The sequence below is a fragment of the Hyposmocoma kahamanoa genome, unplaced genomic scaffold (assembly GCF_003589595.1).
Source record: "Hyposmocoma kahamanoa isolate Upper Pololo Valley unplaced genomic scaffold, ASM358959v1 62, whole genome shotgun sequence".
In the NCBI taxonomy this organism is placed as follows: Eukaryota; Metazoa; Arthropoda; class Insecta; order Lepidoptera; family Cosmopterigidae; genus Hyposmocoma; species Hyposmocoma kahamanoa.
The window spans coordinates 13,909,660-13,924,155 of record NW_020653850.1 but is presented as its reverse complement, the minus strand read 5'-3'; the positions used below and the strand labels follow the sequence as shown (position 1 = coordinate 13,924,155).

Sequence of the window (14,496 nt, the reverse complement as noted above, 5' to 3'; positions counted from 1 at the left end):
AATCGAATCGTAACATGCACACTAAATAATGCAAAACTATAAAAATTTCTAAATCGGCAACCGAAAAAAAGACAATATTAAACTCTGTCGTATACGCATGAATTTGGTGTACAATTCAGCTCGTGCTGGGGCGCCTATTACGGTTATAGGGCCAATGGACTACCGATAGGTATTGAAATATCACTTTAGGTTAAGTCGTCAATATTTTACAATAGATAGGTATTAGAAGGAAACTCTTTAACTTTCAGATTAAAAAAAATAATCGTATGTATGTTACAAGCAAAATTCCATTTAGTGATTTAGTGTCACAATTAGATATGAGCGCCGTGCCGGCGTGCCGTTCGGTTCGATCAGGCGCTCCGAACATATGCACGCGCACGCTTCCGCATTGTGTATGTGAAAATGGCGACGCCAGAAAATGACTTTCCCTTGCATTGGTCAAGTACCTATCTACAATGTGTTGTCATCAGCATACGCAAAGATACCTGGAATTAACATATCGTTGATATGCAGCAGAAAGAGAGTTGCAGACAGTACGGAACCTTAAGGAATCTATCGCCATATGTTCGGAAGAGTAGCCTTCTGAAACCACTCGAACATTAGCTCAAGAAATCCGAGATCCAATTGCAAAGGTCAGTGGGAAGCCCATAAGAGGGAAGCGTACTGAAAAGGCTTGCGTGCCAGACCCTGTCAAAGGCTTTAGAAATATTCAAAGACACTGCAAGTGCTTCACCTTGCTTTTCTATAGCCTCGCTCCACATGTGACAGGCATACATAAGAAGATCCCCAGTTGATCGCCATCGTCGGAATCCATACTGGCGATCACTGAGGAGGTCGTTGTCTTCAAGGTACAACAGGAGACGGTGGTTGAGTAGACGCTCCATAGTCTTGCAGAGTATGGAAGTGACTGAGATATGTCTATAGTTGACAGAGTTGGCTCTGCTTCTTTTTTTCGGCACAGGTTGCACGTTTGCAAACTTCCACTACTACACCACAAGTCTAGTCAGGGAACTACACCAGTCTCAAAAGAGAGCCTGTGCGTACGCGTGTGAGAACAGGAGACAGCTGAGGCGCACAGTTACGTAGGACTAGTGTTGGAATTCCATCTGGCCCGCTAGCTTCATTCGGTCTAGATTCCGCAGAGTTCTAAGTACCTCTTGTTGGCGTATGCAAATTGGCGCCATAGTGCAGCCAGCCCGAGGTAAGATGAGATCCAGACGCGAATTCTTTGCAAAAAGATTTGCCTTGTGTTCTGCAGTATAGGCTAGCGTGCCGTCCGGCCTCAGCAGAGGTGGCATACCTAGATGGGCGACAAAAGTTAGTTAATGACTTTATATTTAAAGATGTTTTGTTTAGAAAATTAATTTGTCAATTTCTGGCGTCGCATTTTCACTACGCATACACAATACGGAAGCGTGCGCGTGCATACGATCGGAGCGCCTGATCGAACTGATAATAATAAAAAATAAATAAAAATAAATTTGATTACTATAGAAAATACGTTATTTTATTTTTTCCTTTGAAAAAGTATTTGTAAAAACAAGCACCGTTATACAAATTCGTTTTAGGGTCGTGCTCGCGCCGCCGAAACGCCGCCGCCAACACTTTTCTGTCGGCGCGCCGCCGCCGGTTGGTCTATTATCGGCGCTCATATCTAGTCACAATGCGTTTCTTGCTATACATGTCCTTAAATATATTACATTTTTATGAAAACAATGAAAAAACGATCACTATGTATTTAATTAAATAATATACCTGCTAATTGTTTTATTCTTGGCTTTCTATTTCCTGTACATACTTGTGATAAAACGATAAGTCATGAAACAGAATGTAAATATTTTTTATACGTATTTAGGTACACCTTCTGCCTATACCTATTGTAAGTTATAATTTTATTCGATTACTAAAATCATATATTTTTAAACCCAATGTTATATTGGAGGAGCCTCAGGTGTCAATCGTTATTGTCGTTTTTGTTTTTATTTTCTTTCCACTAATAGACTTCTTATAATATTAAACTTAGATACCTAAAACATACATTATGTTTAACATTAAATAGGAACTAAAATCGGTAACTTATTGTACTTTGGCTGTAACATTATAAGTGGAAATTTGGCTTTGAGAAACATAAAGGAGACAATAAAATGAAAATTAGGTAAGTAAGCAACCATCTTGAAAATATTAAACAGATGTAAATTTATACTCTGCCATGGAATTCAAGATCAAAAAGGTAAACAAAGGTGAAAACCATTTCAATAGATTTTTTTAATGATATTGCAAATTTGAAAAGAAGTAAAAAAATTCCTTTTTTTCTTAAAAAGTAAGTATGTAGAAGATAATATGTTTAAATGGTAAAAATGTAATTTTTTTAGAGCACTCTTACTGTATCCTAATGACAATATTTCGGAGATATATAACCTTTAGCTGCCCATTTTATTTGTATGGTTTTTAATGGCTTATAAATAGATGACGTAAGAGAGCGTTTTACTATTACGACAAAAATAAATGCCTGTAATAAGCTTTTGATAATATATAAATCACTCCAGGACAAAACGAATATCAGGAGGCAATATATAAGGGAATGACACGCTCGAGATTGTGAAAAGGAAAACATACCTACTAGTAGTAGTAGATAGTTCGATAACGTTGCTAGGAACGAGTGTTGATTGTGTTAGGTTACGGTTAGGACATTTATGTCGAAAGAAAGAAGAATAATTTTATTGATTCTAAATACTATTTTATTAATTATGCTATTTAACCGACAAGAGTATTTTTTGCAATAATATATGTTACTGATCTAATCAAAATAGAATCTGTTAATAGGCAAATCTGATAAAAATGTTTGAAAATCTATGAAGTGTCACTTTGACAGTGATGGTAGTTTGTTTGCATTTTTCATCTCGAATTCCATCTCAGAGATATTTCTCCGTCAAAATATACACTACTATGTCAGGAAATTGTATGAATAACTTTGGAGTCAACGATGCATTACTTACTACCATCTACAATAATTCCTATACCTACATTATCTACACTAAATACGCACCATTCATTTTCGCAATCACAATTTTATTTTACTCACGATAAAGATCTAAACAACTTCATATTGAAGCCGCCATGTATCTAAGAATATTAATTAATTGACGTATATCATTCCCACTTTAAATGTTTTCTCAATCTTTTCCAAGGCAGTTTTTATAAAATTGCACAAAATGCATATTTTTAATTAAGAAGCAAGGGAGCATAGGTTTTCTCTAAGCTTGTTAATTTTTCGCTATCTATCATTTTGATAGACTTCACGGAGTTAGTATGTAAATGCACAGGTAAATAAATCAGTCTAAAAACCTTCTTTAGTAATGCAAATCAGGGTCCAAAATCAATACGAATGGAACACTGTTGTTAAAAGTGTGCCCACCGTTATTCTGCACTATGTAAATAAGCACATTATTCAAAAGATGACTAAATATATTTTTTCGTACAATTTAAAAACATAATCGCCGCCGCCGTAGGTGTCTTTATAAAGATCTAAAATTTTAACACTATGCTCGTTCTAAAGATATTGCGTGTCCGTTTGTTTCGGTTTGGTTTGGTTTACGTTTTTGGAAGTAAATTAAAAACATCAAACTTGCTCCTACAATCGGTGTGATGCCGGATAAAATGAACGGTAGGGTGTAAGTTAATGTCGTACTATATAGGTGAGCTGCCAAGGGAGGGCCGAAGCAAAGAGGATAGGCCGCCAAACCCAGCATACAACCTATTCCTTCCGCGGCGTGCTTGCAGCCGCACAGCTCAAAAGCTATTGGTCCTATCAAAGCAATGAAACCACCCTCACATACTCCCATACCCAAAGCTATTAACACTATTACCCAAAATGCTTTAGCAAAAGCCAACATTATTGTCAACGTGCCGATTGTGTAAAACATAATTTGTTGAATCATAATCTTATTGACACGGGGCCTATCTGACAGATATCCAAAAATTAACCTCCCTATGGCAGACGTTACTGCTAAACCTTGCAATGGGAGATTCATATTAATATCATTTTCGAAATTCAAATCTTCAATATATTTTTTTATGTGAACATAAGGAACAAAATATCCAAACAAAGCCACAGGCATTATTAGAGCCCACAGCGTGTATCGTCTCTTCTTCCACAACTCTACGCCCATAATAATTCTTAACAATGGCCAGGCACCCTTTTTGGTGTTTACTGGTTTGGTTATAGCAACAGGCTTGAACAATATACCACACAGGAAAATGCCAAATCCAAAGACAGCTAACACCCTGAACATACCACTAAGACCATAATTATTTATCATATATTCCATAAGGGGCGGCAAACTTACAGTAAAAACAGAGCTACCTATAGTAACTACGCCGTTAACTATACCAAGTTTTTTTTTGAAGTAATGCCCAAGAATAGCTAGGGATGGAGTGTAAGCGAGTGAGGCTCCTAAGCCGTAGATAATACCGTATGTGACACAGAGTACGTCAATGTTATCCACGAAGAAAGATGACAGCGCTAATCCGATTGTGGCGATGATACCGCCTACCATTGTAGTTGTGCGAAGTCCGAGGAAATTCGAGAGAATGCCAGAGACAGGCGAAATGGCAAAGGTGCATCCAATGGTCAAAACGCCACATAGTGCTGGAAAAAGAAAATTACTAGTACATTATTCACTCTATTGTACATACTAAGAGTTAACTGTTAAAAATCTGTTACCGTTAAATGATAAAGTTACAAGTCGAAACAGTTTCTCGACACAAAGCGTCTCACGAAACGAGGTCAATAATACTTTTATGATGGACAATTAATACCATTTTTTTAATCAGTGATCATGATTCATGTGAAAAATTTGGCAAGAATATATTGTCACCAAATTTAACACCTCTGTATTTAAATACTACATATCCGTTAGTTAGTAGGTTAGAAGTTTAGTTAGGTACATCATTTTGTGTGTCTCTAGTAATCGTATGTATCCCCAAGAAGCACACTTCATATGCCTCAAAACTATTATATCTATATCGTATAGACTTCATCACGTCTACAGGCTGAAATTACAAAATGGACCCGAAATCTAACTTGCATCAGACACTTTTATGAAGATCAGAGTATAATGTCATGTAATCTAAACGAGTCGCCACTTTGCTGGTGGCTATTATGAGTGAGTGACTATACCTTCGAATCTATGCAAACGTGGCACTTCAAGAAATAGGGATAAAAAGTAGGTTAACATTCTTAGTAAGAATGAAATTAACATAATGTGTACGCGGCGTGTTTTACAAACACCGGTTTAGCTACATAAACTATCACTTATTTTTTAATTTCAAATTTGAATACTGTGCACTACCGCACGGCACATGACGAAAGAACGAATCGACAAAGGATTTTGATATGGATTGTTTATCTTTTGTGTGAACCATGATATCCTGTTTTTTGTCTTTAATGGTCTCTGATATTTTTCAATTACATCATTTTTCAACATATTTTTATAACGATTATAATCTGCCTGCATCCCACACACATTATTTTTATTAAAAAAATAAGTTCGCAATCTGTTTATTTTAATGACCATTGCGTAATTCTGTTTCTAATTTCAGCATTATTATGTTACGTTGAACCGTGACCATGGAACCTGTAAAGGGCCCGAAACGTCGGTTTGTTTAAAAAAACAAATATACGCGATTTAAATCCGGGAAAAATAGTTTTATTTCCTATGTGTAACAATCGCGAACCTAAGAACGATATGTTACGTTGAATTTGTCATTTTATTTCGTGTATAAAAAAATACCCAATACATAAAACTTCACGTGGATAAAACATGAGATAGTATTGTTTGCTGATGATACTTCCTTATTATTTACAGTTAAAAAGCACCAATGTTCCTACGACGATGTGAACAATGCTATATCTAAAGTAGTTGATTGGTTTGCTGTCAATAACCTACTCCTTAATGAGAAAAAAACAAATTGTGTGAAATTTACATTACCCAATGTTAGAGAGACGGTTACAAACAATGTAGTTAGAAAAGAAAAATGGAATCTTGTGCATACAGTTGTATTTCTAGGTATAATGTTAGATGCTAAATTGTAATGGGGTCCTCATATAAGTAAGTTATCAAAACGGCTCGGCTCTGCAGTGTACGCGATTAAAAAAATACGGAAACTTTCAGATCGACCCCGCTAGATTGGTTTACTTCAGCTACTTTGACAGTCTAATGACATACGGCATTTTGCTTTGGGGTAATGCCACCGATATCAACAGAATCTTTGTCCTGCAGAAACGTGCGGTTAGGGCAATTTACAATCTGGGCCCCAACGTATCTTTGAGAGATAAGTTTAAAGAAATTAACATTCTTACACTAGCCTCACAGTACATTTATACAAGTGTAATTTATGTTAAAAGGAATAGTAATTTCTTTATGAAAAATAGTGACAGACATAACATTAATACGTGGAATAAAAATAAACTAGTTGTTCTTCATAGTCGTCTTCACAAAGTCAAAAAATCATTTAACTCTTTTCTTCACGATGGTCACGAGAGGTAACCACCACTTCGAAGGCTCATATTTGGCTAAAGTGACTTCTATTGGTTTTGTATTCTACGACTAAATCAACAACACACCACTTATAATTATGGTGTCTAATAGCCGTGGCGCGACGGCCATTTAGGTAACTAATATTGCCAGTGAAGATCGGGAATTTTCGAGTAAGCTGATTTGCGGAAGTTTTTTTTCATTGGTAAGTAATTATTAATGATTATGTACAAACTTTGTAAAAATTTAGTTGATGTATGATTGTCCGTGTAAACTACGTTAAAATTTACAAAGAAGCTGTGGTCGTTCTCTCGCAATACATTGATAAATGAAGTGGTTACCGGCGGTAACCACCGTTCATTAAGGGTACAGTTTTTTGTAGGAAATACAAGCTAAAATTATATTTCATTTATTTTAGATAATGGCGAGAAGGACGTATTCCGGAAGGATTATTGAATATATTTTATAAGAACATATTAATATGGTAATGTTAGCAGTGCGGGTGAAGATGGTTCGGAGACCGATGATCAGACTATCAACGAGGTTCAGAAAGAACCCAGCGAAATTCCTCTCGGCGAAGATTTATGTGGAGATAACTCCTGTCTAAGAATTTGGCCTGATGATGATGTACCGTTAGCCAGGTTTTCCACTTCACAACCACCACTATTACCTTAAGCTTCACCTGCTTCTCGGGCACTCCAAAATTGAAAAAAGCTTACACCAATTTATAATGAAAAGAATACATCATTTCATTTCAGACCACATACCTGCACTAACATGCTTAGTTGCACATAAAAAACGGACTCCTATAAAGGAATTCCAATTGTTCTGGACTGAAGAGATCATTAAGCATAAAACATTCCATACCAATCTTTATGCGGAACTGAAAGAAGGTTCTTACAAAGCTGTTACTAATGAGGAAATTACTGTCCGAATCTGGTGAAGGAAACCAAAAAGAGCCTAAGTTATAGATACTGCTTCTTCTCCAAGCGCTGCAGAAGATAAAAAAGACCTGCTAGATCTATTTGAGCTGCAAAATATGCAGTCCCTCATTGCTATCGTGAGGGGAAATCATATTTCAAGGATCAGAAAAATTAAATTTTTATGAAAATTTTATTTATTTATTATTCAAAACACGTTTACTCCTCCAAAGCTCCGAACTCATGTCTTTTGGCATAAATTCAGTGGAGATCAAAACTAAACTTTTTTTAAATTAATTTATGACCCATTCTTCACGGTGGTTACTAATAGTGACCACCTCCTACGTAACATCCCAGCATGCGAATTATAAAAAAAGTGCAAGAATGCATATAATTAATCCCGATTAAGCAGGAGGACACAAAAAAATATTTTTAATTTGGTAATAAAAATCTGTGCCGCTAAGAGTTAAGGCAAACGCTTATATAACAAGATTCCGGTATACAAAATTATACAAAATTTGCCTTTCAAGAGGTTTAAAACTGTAGTGAAACAAAAACTTTATACTAAAGGTTATTATACAACTTCTGCGTACTTGGATAACAAAAATCCGTGGTAGTAACCCGTTCAGCTCACAGATGTAATCTCGATCTATGATGTTTCAAAACAAAAAAATATTGTAAATGTTGAATGTGCACAAATGTTATTTACAAAGAGCAACCTCTAGAGTTTCTTGATCATTCTTCTCAGGGGCACCTGCCTTACGAATGAGCGGTAAAGTTTAACCATTGTGACGATTTCAAGTGTAATAATGCTTACCTATGAAATAAAGATTATTTTGATTTTGAATTTGAATTTTGGAGTGAAGGGGCTCAGATGTTAAAAGGAGGCAGTGGACTTTGTTCCTTCCGTTCTGAAGAATTTACCCATAAAACCAACAAATGTAATTTTGGAAAAATATTGGTGACACTCACCTTTAACTTCCGTGCAGATGCGAGCTGGGGGCGGTTAGAAGTTCCTAGAACTCCTTGTTTGCGACGAATGAATATTATAAATAATTACTGATAAACGGTTTTCCATTTACAGCAGCGGTTTCTTTTTTTTTTTTTTTATCAATTTTTCGTCTCAATGACGTTTATATTTTCTTCGTTTTGGCATAACCAAAGGAACGAAAGGAGGTCGGAGAATGCCTCCCAATCTTTCACCAAAAATACCCCAATGGTTTCATGGGCTCAAATATTCCCCCGCCTAGAAGGACAAAGATCTCTTTGTTCTTCTAGCTTTTAAACAAAAAGCGTGAAGTGAAATAAAGATAAAAAAATAACTGAGAGAATGCGAACATAACATACTTCTTTCTCCAAGAAATCAAACAAAACACAGCATTATCAATGTTAATCAAAACAATTGTGCCTTTAGTTAGAAGTTTGGTTGCGATATTCCATTTTTGTCGCATTTGAAGCGTGTGTAATATTCAGTTTTCCATGGCTTCCAATATGATTGGACAATTTACTGCATAATCCACACCGGTATGAAGAAAGGGTTTCGCTTCAGTAACGCGTTCGCTTCAGTGGAGAATTTATCGTAGGATTGACCTTAAAACAACGATTACACATTTGGAATCTTTTACGGACAAGATTTCTACCAGAAAGAATCTAATACTTTTGACGCAAAAGAGATAACATTAAATTCGACCCAGCGTGTAAAGACCGTATATGGTAAGCGTCAACTAATGAGTTCACAACATGATCATTGTTAGGAAGCAAGATCGGATGTTTGGCATAGAAATCTAATTCGGATTTATTTAAACGACCACCGACTAGTCATTAAAAAAGACAAAATGTTTGCATATGTTTAGATGGATTTTTATAACATTGAATGTTACGTATGTATATCATCGCGGAAATGAACTGATTGAACAGAAGTTAGAACGGCTTCCTCAGCGACTTGTATTTCCATCGGTATTTTCTTCAAACGAAATATAAACACTACAACTACAAGAGGAGAAGCGAGTAGCAAGTTAATGTAAAAAAATGTTCATCTTCCTCAATCGTTAAAAATGTTTCTTGTAAAAGCGGATGCTCAGTGTTGAACTGTAACCATTGCGTGCAGATGTGCTCTGGCAATTTTCATCCCAGTCCAGTTTCAATAACCAGAGGGTTTTGATCAGTAATTTAGCATATAAAACTACTGCTGCGATACCTACCAAATCCCATAATTTGGCGATTGTAGACAAAATAGTACGTTTTGTCACGACATTTTGCGGGTCTAAGTTTACAGTTATGGAGAATTCATCTGCTATTGGACACCAGGGTAAACCCAACATCTTTAAACTAGTATTATCCGAAATGTCAACAGCTGTGGACAACCGATGATTTTATTATATATTATATATTAGCCTTTAAGAAAAGAGCAATAGATCTCGAGACAGTTCAATAGCGGTGGATTCATCCAAAACAGACGTTTCTAGATCATCCATATATAAATTGCGATTAGCAATTAATGCGGCGGCGGGATAAGATGGACCTTCATCTAATAGAAGCTGTTTTACCGTGCGCGTTGCAAGGTAAGGACTGTATTTAAGTCCGAACCAGACGCGGTTAAACTCATAAATCTGCGGTTTAATTTCATCGGAAAAGCGGTATATCATTCGAAGATAACGATGAAACTCTGGAGCAACAAAAATTCTCAAGTATATTTGACGTATATCAGCGGTTATAGCAACGGGAAATAAGCGGACATGAAAAATTATCGCAAGAAAATCTAATTGCAGATTCGGGCCAGTATATAGCCAATCATTTAGCGATATGTTTGTAGATGTAGCGGCACTAGCATCTAAAACGTACGTACTTTGGTCGTTAGTTTATCCTCTCTAACAACAGAGTGATGTGGTATAATATAAGAACTGGAATCATTTTCCAAGTCTTTCGCTAAATAAATGTATCCCTTTTCTAAATAGTCGCGGATAATTTCATGATATTGTTGATGAATATCATTTTGTTTAAATTTCCTTAAATAATGTGCTGTAGACGTGCTGGCTACGCGGCATGGACGACCGCGGCTGATGACGTAAGTTGTACAGCATGGAGCGGTGCGGGAGGTCTAGGTTGACCTTTATTAACATTACAGTAATATCCCTGATTAGAGACATTTGAGCGCACAATCAATCTGCGGCACAATTGGCTATGATGGGCCTTGTTGCAATGACTGCAAGTAGGGTTCGACGTACACGTCGATAAAGTATGACGCATACTTAGGGTCGTATTCTAGAACTCTACTCAATGCTCAAGTCAGGATTTGAGTATGGTTTAAAGCACTCGAAATCATACACAAGTCCCTGCCATTAGGGTCGTATTTCCAGTGCTTGTGTTTCCATTGCAATCCTGACTTGAGCATTGAGTAGAGTTCTAGAATACGACCCTTAAACAATTCACACAACCATTACATTTTTTAATTATATTATATTTTTCTATTGCCTACAATTTCAAAAAGGGTTCGCAATGATACAAATTGGCATGTTCGTTACTTTTACAAGAATTGCAAATAGGGTTGTTACTGTTATTTACTAATAACGTTTGCATATGCGTAAAATGCGTGCGAGGCGCGGGGGTTAGATGGCTTCGTTGAGCATGGTTGCCTGCGTAGATGCGTTGACGTGATTGTAGTAGTACGTTGTAATATTTTTGTTTGATCGCGAATAAATGATACAAATTCGTCATATTTAGGAAATACATCGCTGCTGTTAAGAGACATTTCAAATGCTTTACAAGTATTTGCATCCCACTTGCGTCATGCCAAGTGTACAAAAATGAAGTCGGTCAATTCTTTAATGTTCAACTGAAAGCGGATACCGATGTCGAAAACTGATCAATAAAGCTTTCTAAATTTGACGCGTTCGCCTTACCTGTGCCTAATGGATTTAAGTTCATACTATTTTCTAAATAGGAAATAGCAATAGCGCGTTTGTCTTCATACTTTTGTACTAACGTGTTATATAACACCCTGTAGTTGTCAAGGGTAGGCGCAATACCTACACAAAAAGTCTGAGCTTTGCCTTTCAATTTGGAAATTAAATAATGAATGCGCTCGGCATCACTTAACGCGGGGTTATCGTGTACAATTGTGCGTAATGACGCGATAAATAAAGGAAATTTTGAAACGAGTGACACCGAACGATGGCAAGGCAAGGCAAATAGACTGTCTATACGTGGGTATTGGCCTTCTTCCGGCAACGTTGGACCAACATGGTTATTGTATTTCTGGCTTTATAAAATAAGAATTTTTAGTAGTTAAGAGTTGTCAGTAGGAAAAAATCGGAAACAAGTGGATAATTTTGTTTTCAGGAATTGAGAATGCCTAGTAAATGAGTCTTGTTTAATCTAAATAAAATATGAAATTATTTACCAATAAACCTAATTATGGAATTGCATTATCATGTAATCTAGTTACATTCAAAGTTATGTTTAAAATGTGACTCTTCAAAATGAAGCGAATAAATGAAGATGGTCTTTGATTAAATGTTTATATTCGGCACTCCTATGGTTTCCAACCATTCCTTTTTGATTTGTAGGTAAACTTTAAATAGCAAAAATAATAATAATAAAATAATTAAAACCTCGTAGTGAATCATTCTAACAACAGAATATCGATGTACGCTTCCAAAAACAACACTATCTCAAAATAATCGTTAACAACAATCATCAAAATATACAAACAAACAGACAATCTGAAGATACCAAAGCAAAACTTGGCAAGATTTATGAATAAACTACTTAAATATGTTTAATTACACGAGATATTCAGGATTGTGTGTGATTTATAGACGGAAAAATAACACGTGCCTGTACGATGTTACATTCGGTCGATTTTCTCTTTTTCTAATGCCACATCCCGTAATTCTGCAGCGACGAATTTTTATTAATACTTAATTGTTCTCACTGTCAATATTTTTGGCCATTTTATTACAATATAAGCGAATAATTCAATAAAACACTTGGAAAAACATTTGTTTTGACATGTCATGTACTTCCCTTTGACAACCGTATCATGTACCTCATGTACTGCGATATGGGCACAGTTGGCATTTAAGATGACGTTACGTATTTTCGATTCCCGTGTTTGACACAGACCAATGTAATGCTATCTGTTTTGGCTTAAGACGCCACGCAATAGTTAAACAAAGACAATAACATGTTTATGTTTTCAATATCGATAAGCATCATATATATATAACGGCTCATTTATATATGTGAACATGACATGTCCTTTAGTTTCCATAGTCTAAGTACTACAAACGTATAAATTTTCAAAGCGGTATTATGAATTTTAATTTGAAAAATTGTGATTGAACAATAGAAGAATAAAATACGGAGAAATATTAAAATATTGCGGAAATACGATAATTGGCCGTAGAACCCAGACCTCAATGGCCTATAGGTACGAAAAAGAGGAGTTACAGGGACTACAAATACGTTTTACGTATTGCGGATGAGAATTTTGAAATAAAACCGAAAAATTTAGGAAAACTTACAGAACGTTCGGCTTGAAGGCCACAAATTTAAACGGGCTCAGATGTTAAAAGAAGGCAGTGGACTTTGTTCCTTCCGTTCTGAAGAGTTGACCCATAAAACCAACAAATGTAATTTTGGAAAAATATTGGTGACACTCATTGACTTACTAATAAAAGTCAATGGTGATAATGGTGACACTCACCTTTAACGTGCAGATGCGTACTGGCGGCAGTTAAAAGTTAACTCCTTGTTTGCGATGAATGAATATTATAAATATTTACTGATAAGCGGTTTTCCATTTACAGCAGCGGTTTCGTAATTTCGTATCAATTTTTCGTCTCAATGACCGTCTTAATGACTGTCTTAATGACGTTTATATTTTCTTCTATTTTGGCATAGCCAAAGGAGCGAAAGGAGGTCGGAGAATGCCTTCCAATCGCACCAAAAATACCCTTAATGGTTTCATGGGCTCAAACATGTAGTGTCCCCATTTTTTTTTTCATCGTTTAAGGTCCTTTTATTGGAATACTTTCGTCCTCATTGAGTAATAGCCGATTCATGGCCAATGACACTTCAGCTAGTCAAATATACAATGTGTTGATTTGCATTCTCGCCATATTTACAGATGTCATTCTATATCCGAAACTGAACCCAAATCACTAAAAAAATAAATTAAAAAAAAGATTATACTAAATTATCATTTCATTGCGGTAACCAAGCTTGATCCAAAGGTCATTGACTTGCACTACACGTGTCACAGGTACCGGCAACCATTTGAACAATGGTCCTATGCGCAGTATGCGCAGAAAATATGCATTTTAGTTCTATTTGGCGGCAGGGTACGAGTAGAGACGGGGGGTGAATGGTATCGAGCGCGTGATTGGTAAGATCATCAGTCCACCTTGCGTATTGCGTCTGCGTTCATCGCGCATACATTCTAGTTTCTCACGAAATTCAACGTGGTTTGTGTGTAATGTAAAGAAGAGTGCAAAAATAACCGCTACCATGTGCATTACCATAAAGTGTGATCTTACGGCATGATGTGAAACATTTAGTTTACGCAGATTACGAGTGTCGAAAAACTGCGGGCAAAAATCGTCTTTGGTTTCTTTCTGCTTTTTCTGTTGTGAAGAATGTGCTAAGTTGAAACGAAACTTTGCATATCTGTGGCTGGCTCCGGCACGGAGACTGTGGACTGTGGAGCTAGGTACTTCTAACACTACTTTCATGGAACCTAAAGTTGGTAAGTACCAAACCTAAATTACAATAAATCTTTTTTCAGTCAACTTTTCTAACTCATGTAAATAATTAGTAAATTATAACAATACTAGTACATAAACATGATTTAAAAATGGGTAAATAAGCGAACGAGAAAGATTCCGTATCGCTCGGTGAAGCGAGTGGCGGGGTCACTGTCCTCTGCGGTGATTACACTTACGGGACAATTTTACAAAACTTTACTAAATACAATTAGCCAGAACATTGAACAGAATATTTTTAAAATATTTTTAGATGATTTAGCATTATTTATACTA

At 36.1% G+C, this 14,496-nt stretch overlaps 1 protein-coding gene across 2 annotated transcripts in view; it reads right to left on the bottom strand.

Annotated features, from left to right (window-relative positions):
* Positions 1-1,895: 1,895 nt before the first annotated feature.
* LOC113229530 (monocarboxylate transporter 10) overlaps positions 1,896-14,496 on the bottom strand; it is a 50,637-nt gene continuing 38,036 nt past the window's right edge. The window contains exons 2-3 of one of the 2 annotated variants that reach the window (XM_026463161.1): positions 3,865-4,648; positions 1,896-3,801 (exon numbers count right to left, since the gene is read on the bottom strand). In XM_026463161.1, coding sequence (XP_026318946.1) covers positions 3,540-3,801; positions 3,865-4,648 — 1,046 coding nt within the window. In that variant the 3' untranslated portion in view covers positions 1,896-3,539. Of the gene's footprint in view, positions 4,649-14,496 lie in introns of both variants that reach the window. The other variant, XM_026463160.1, reaches the window with a different exon arrangement.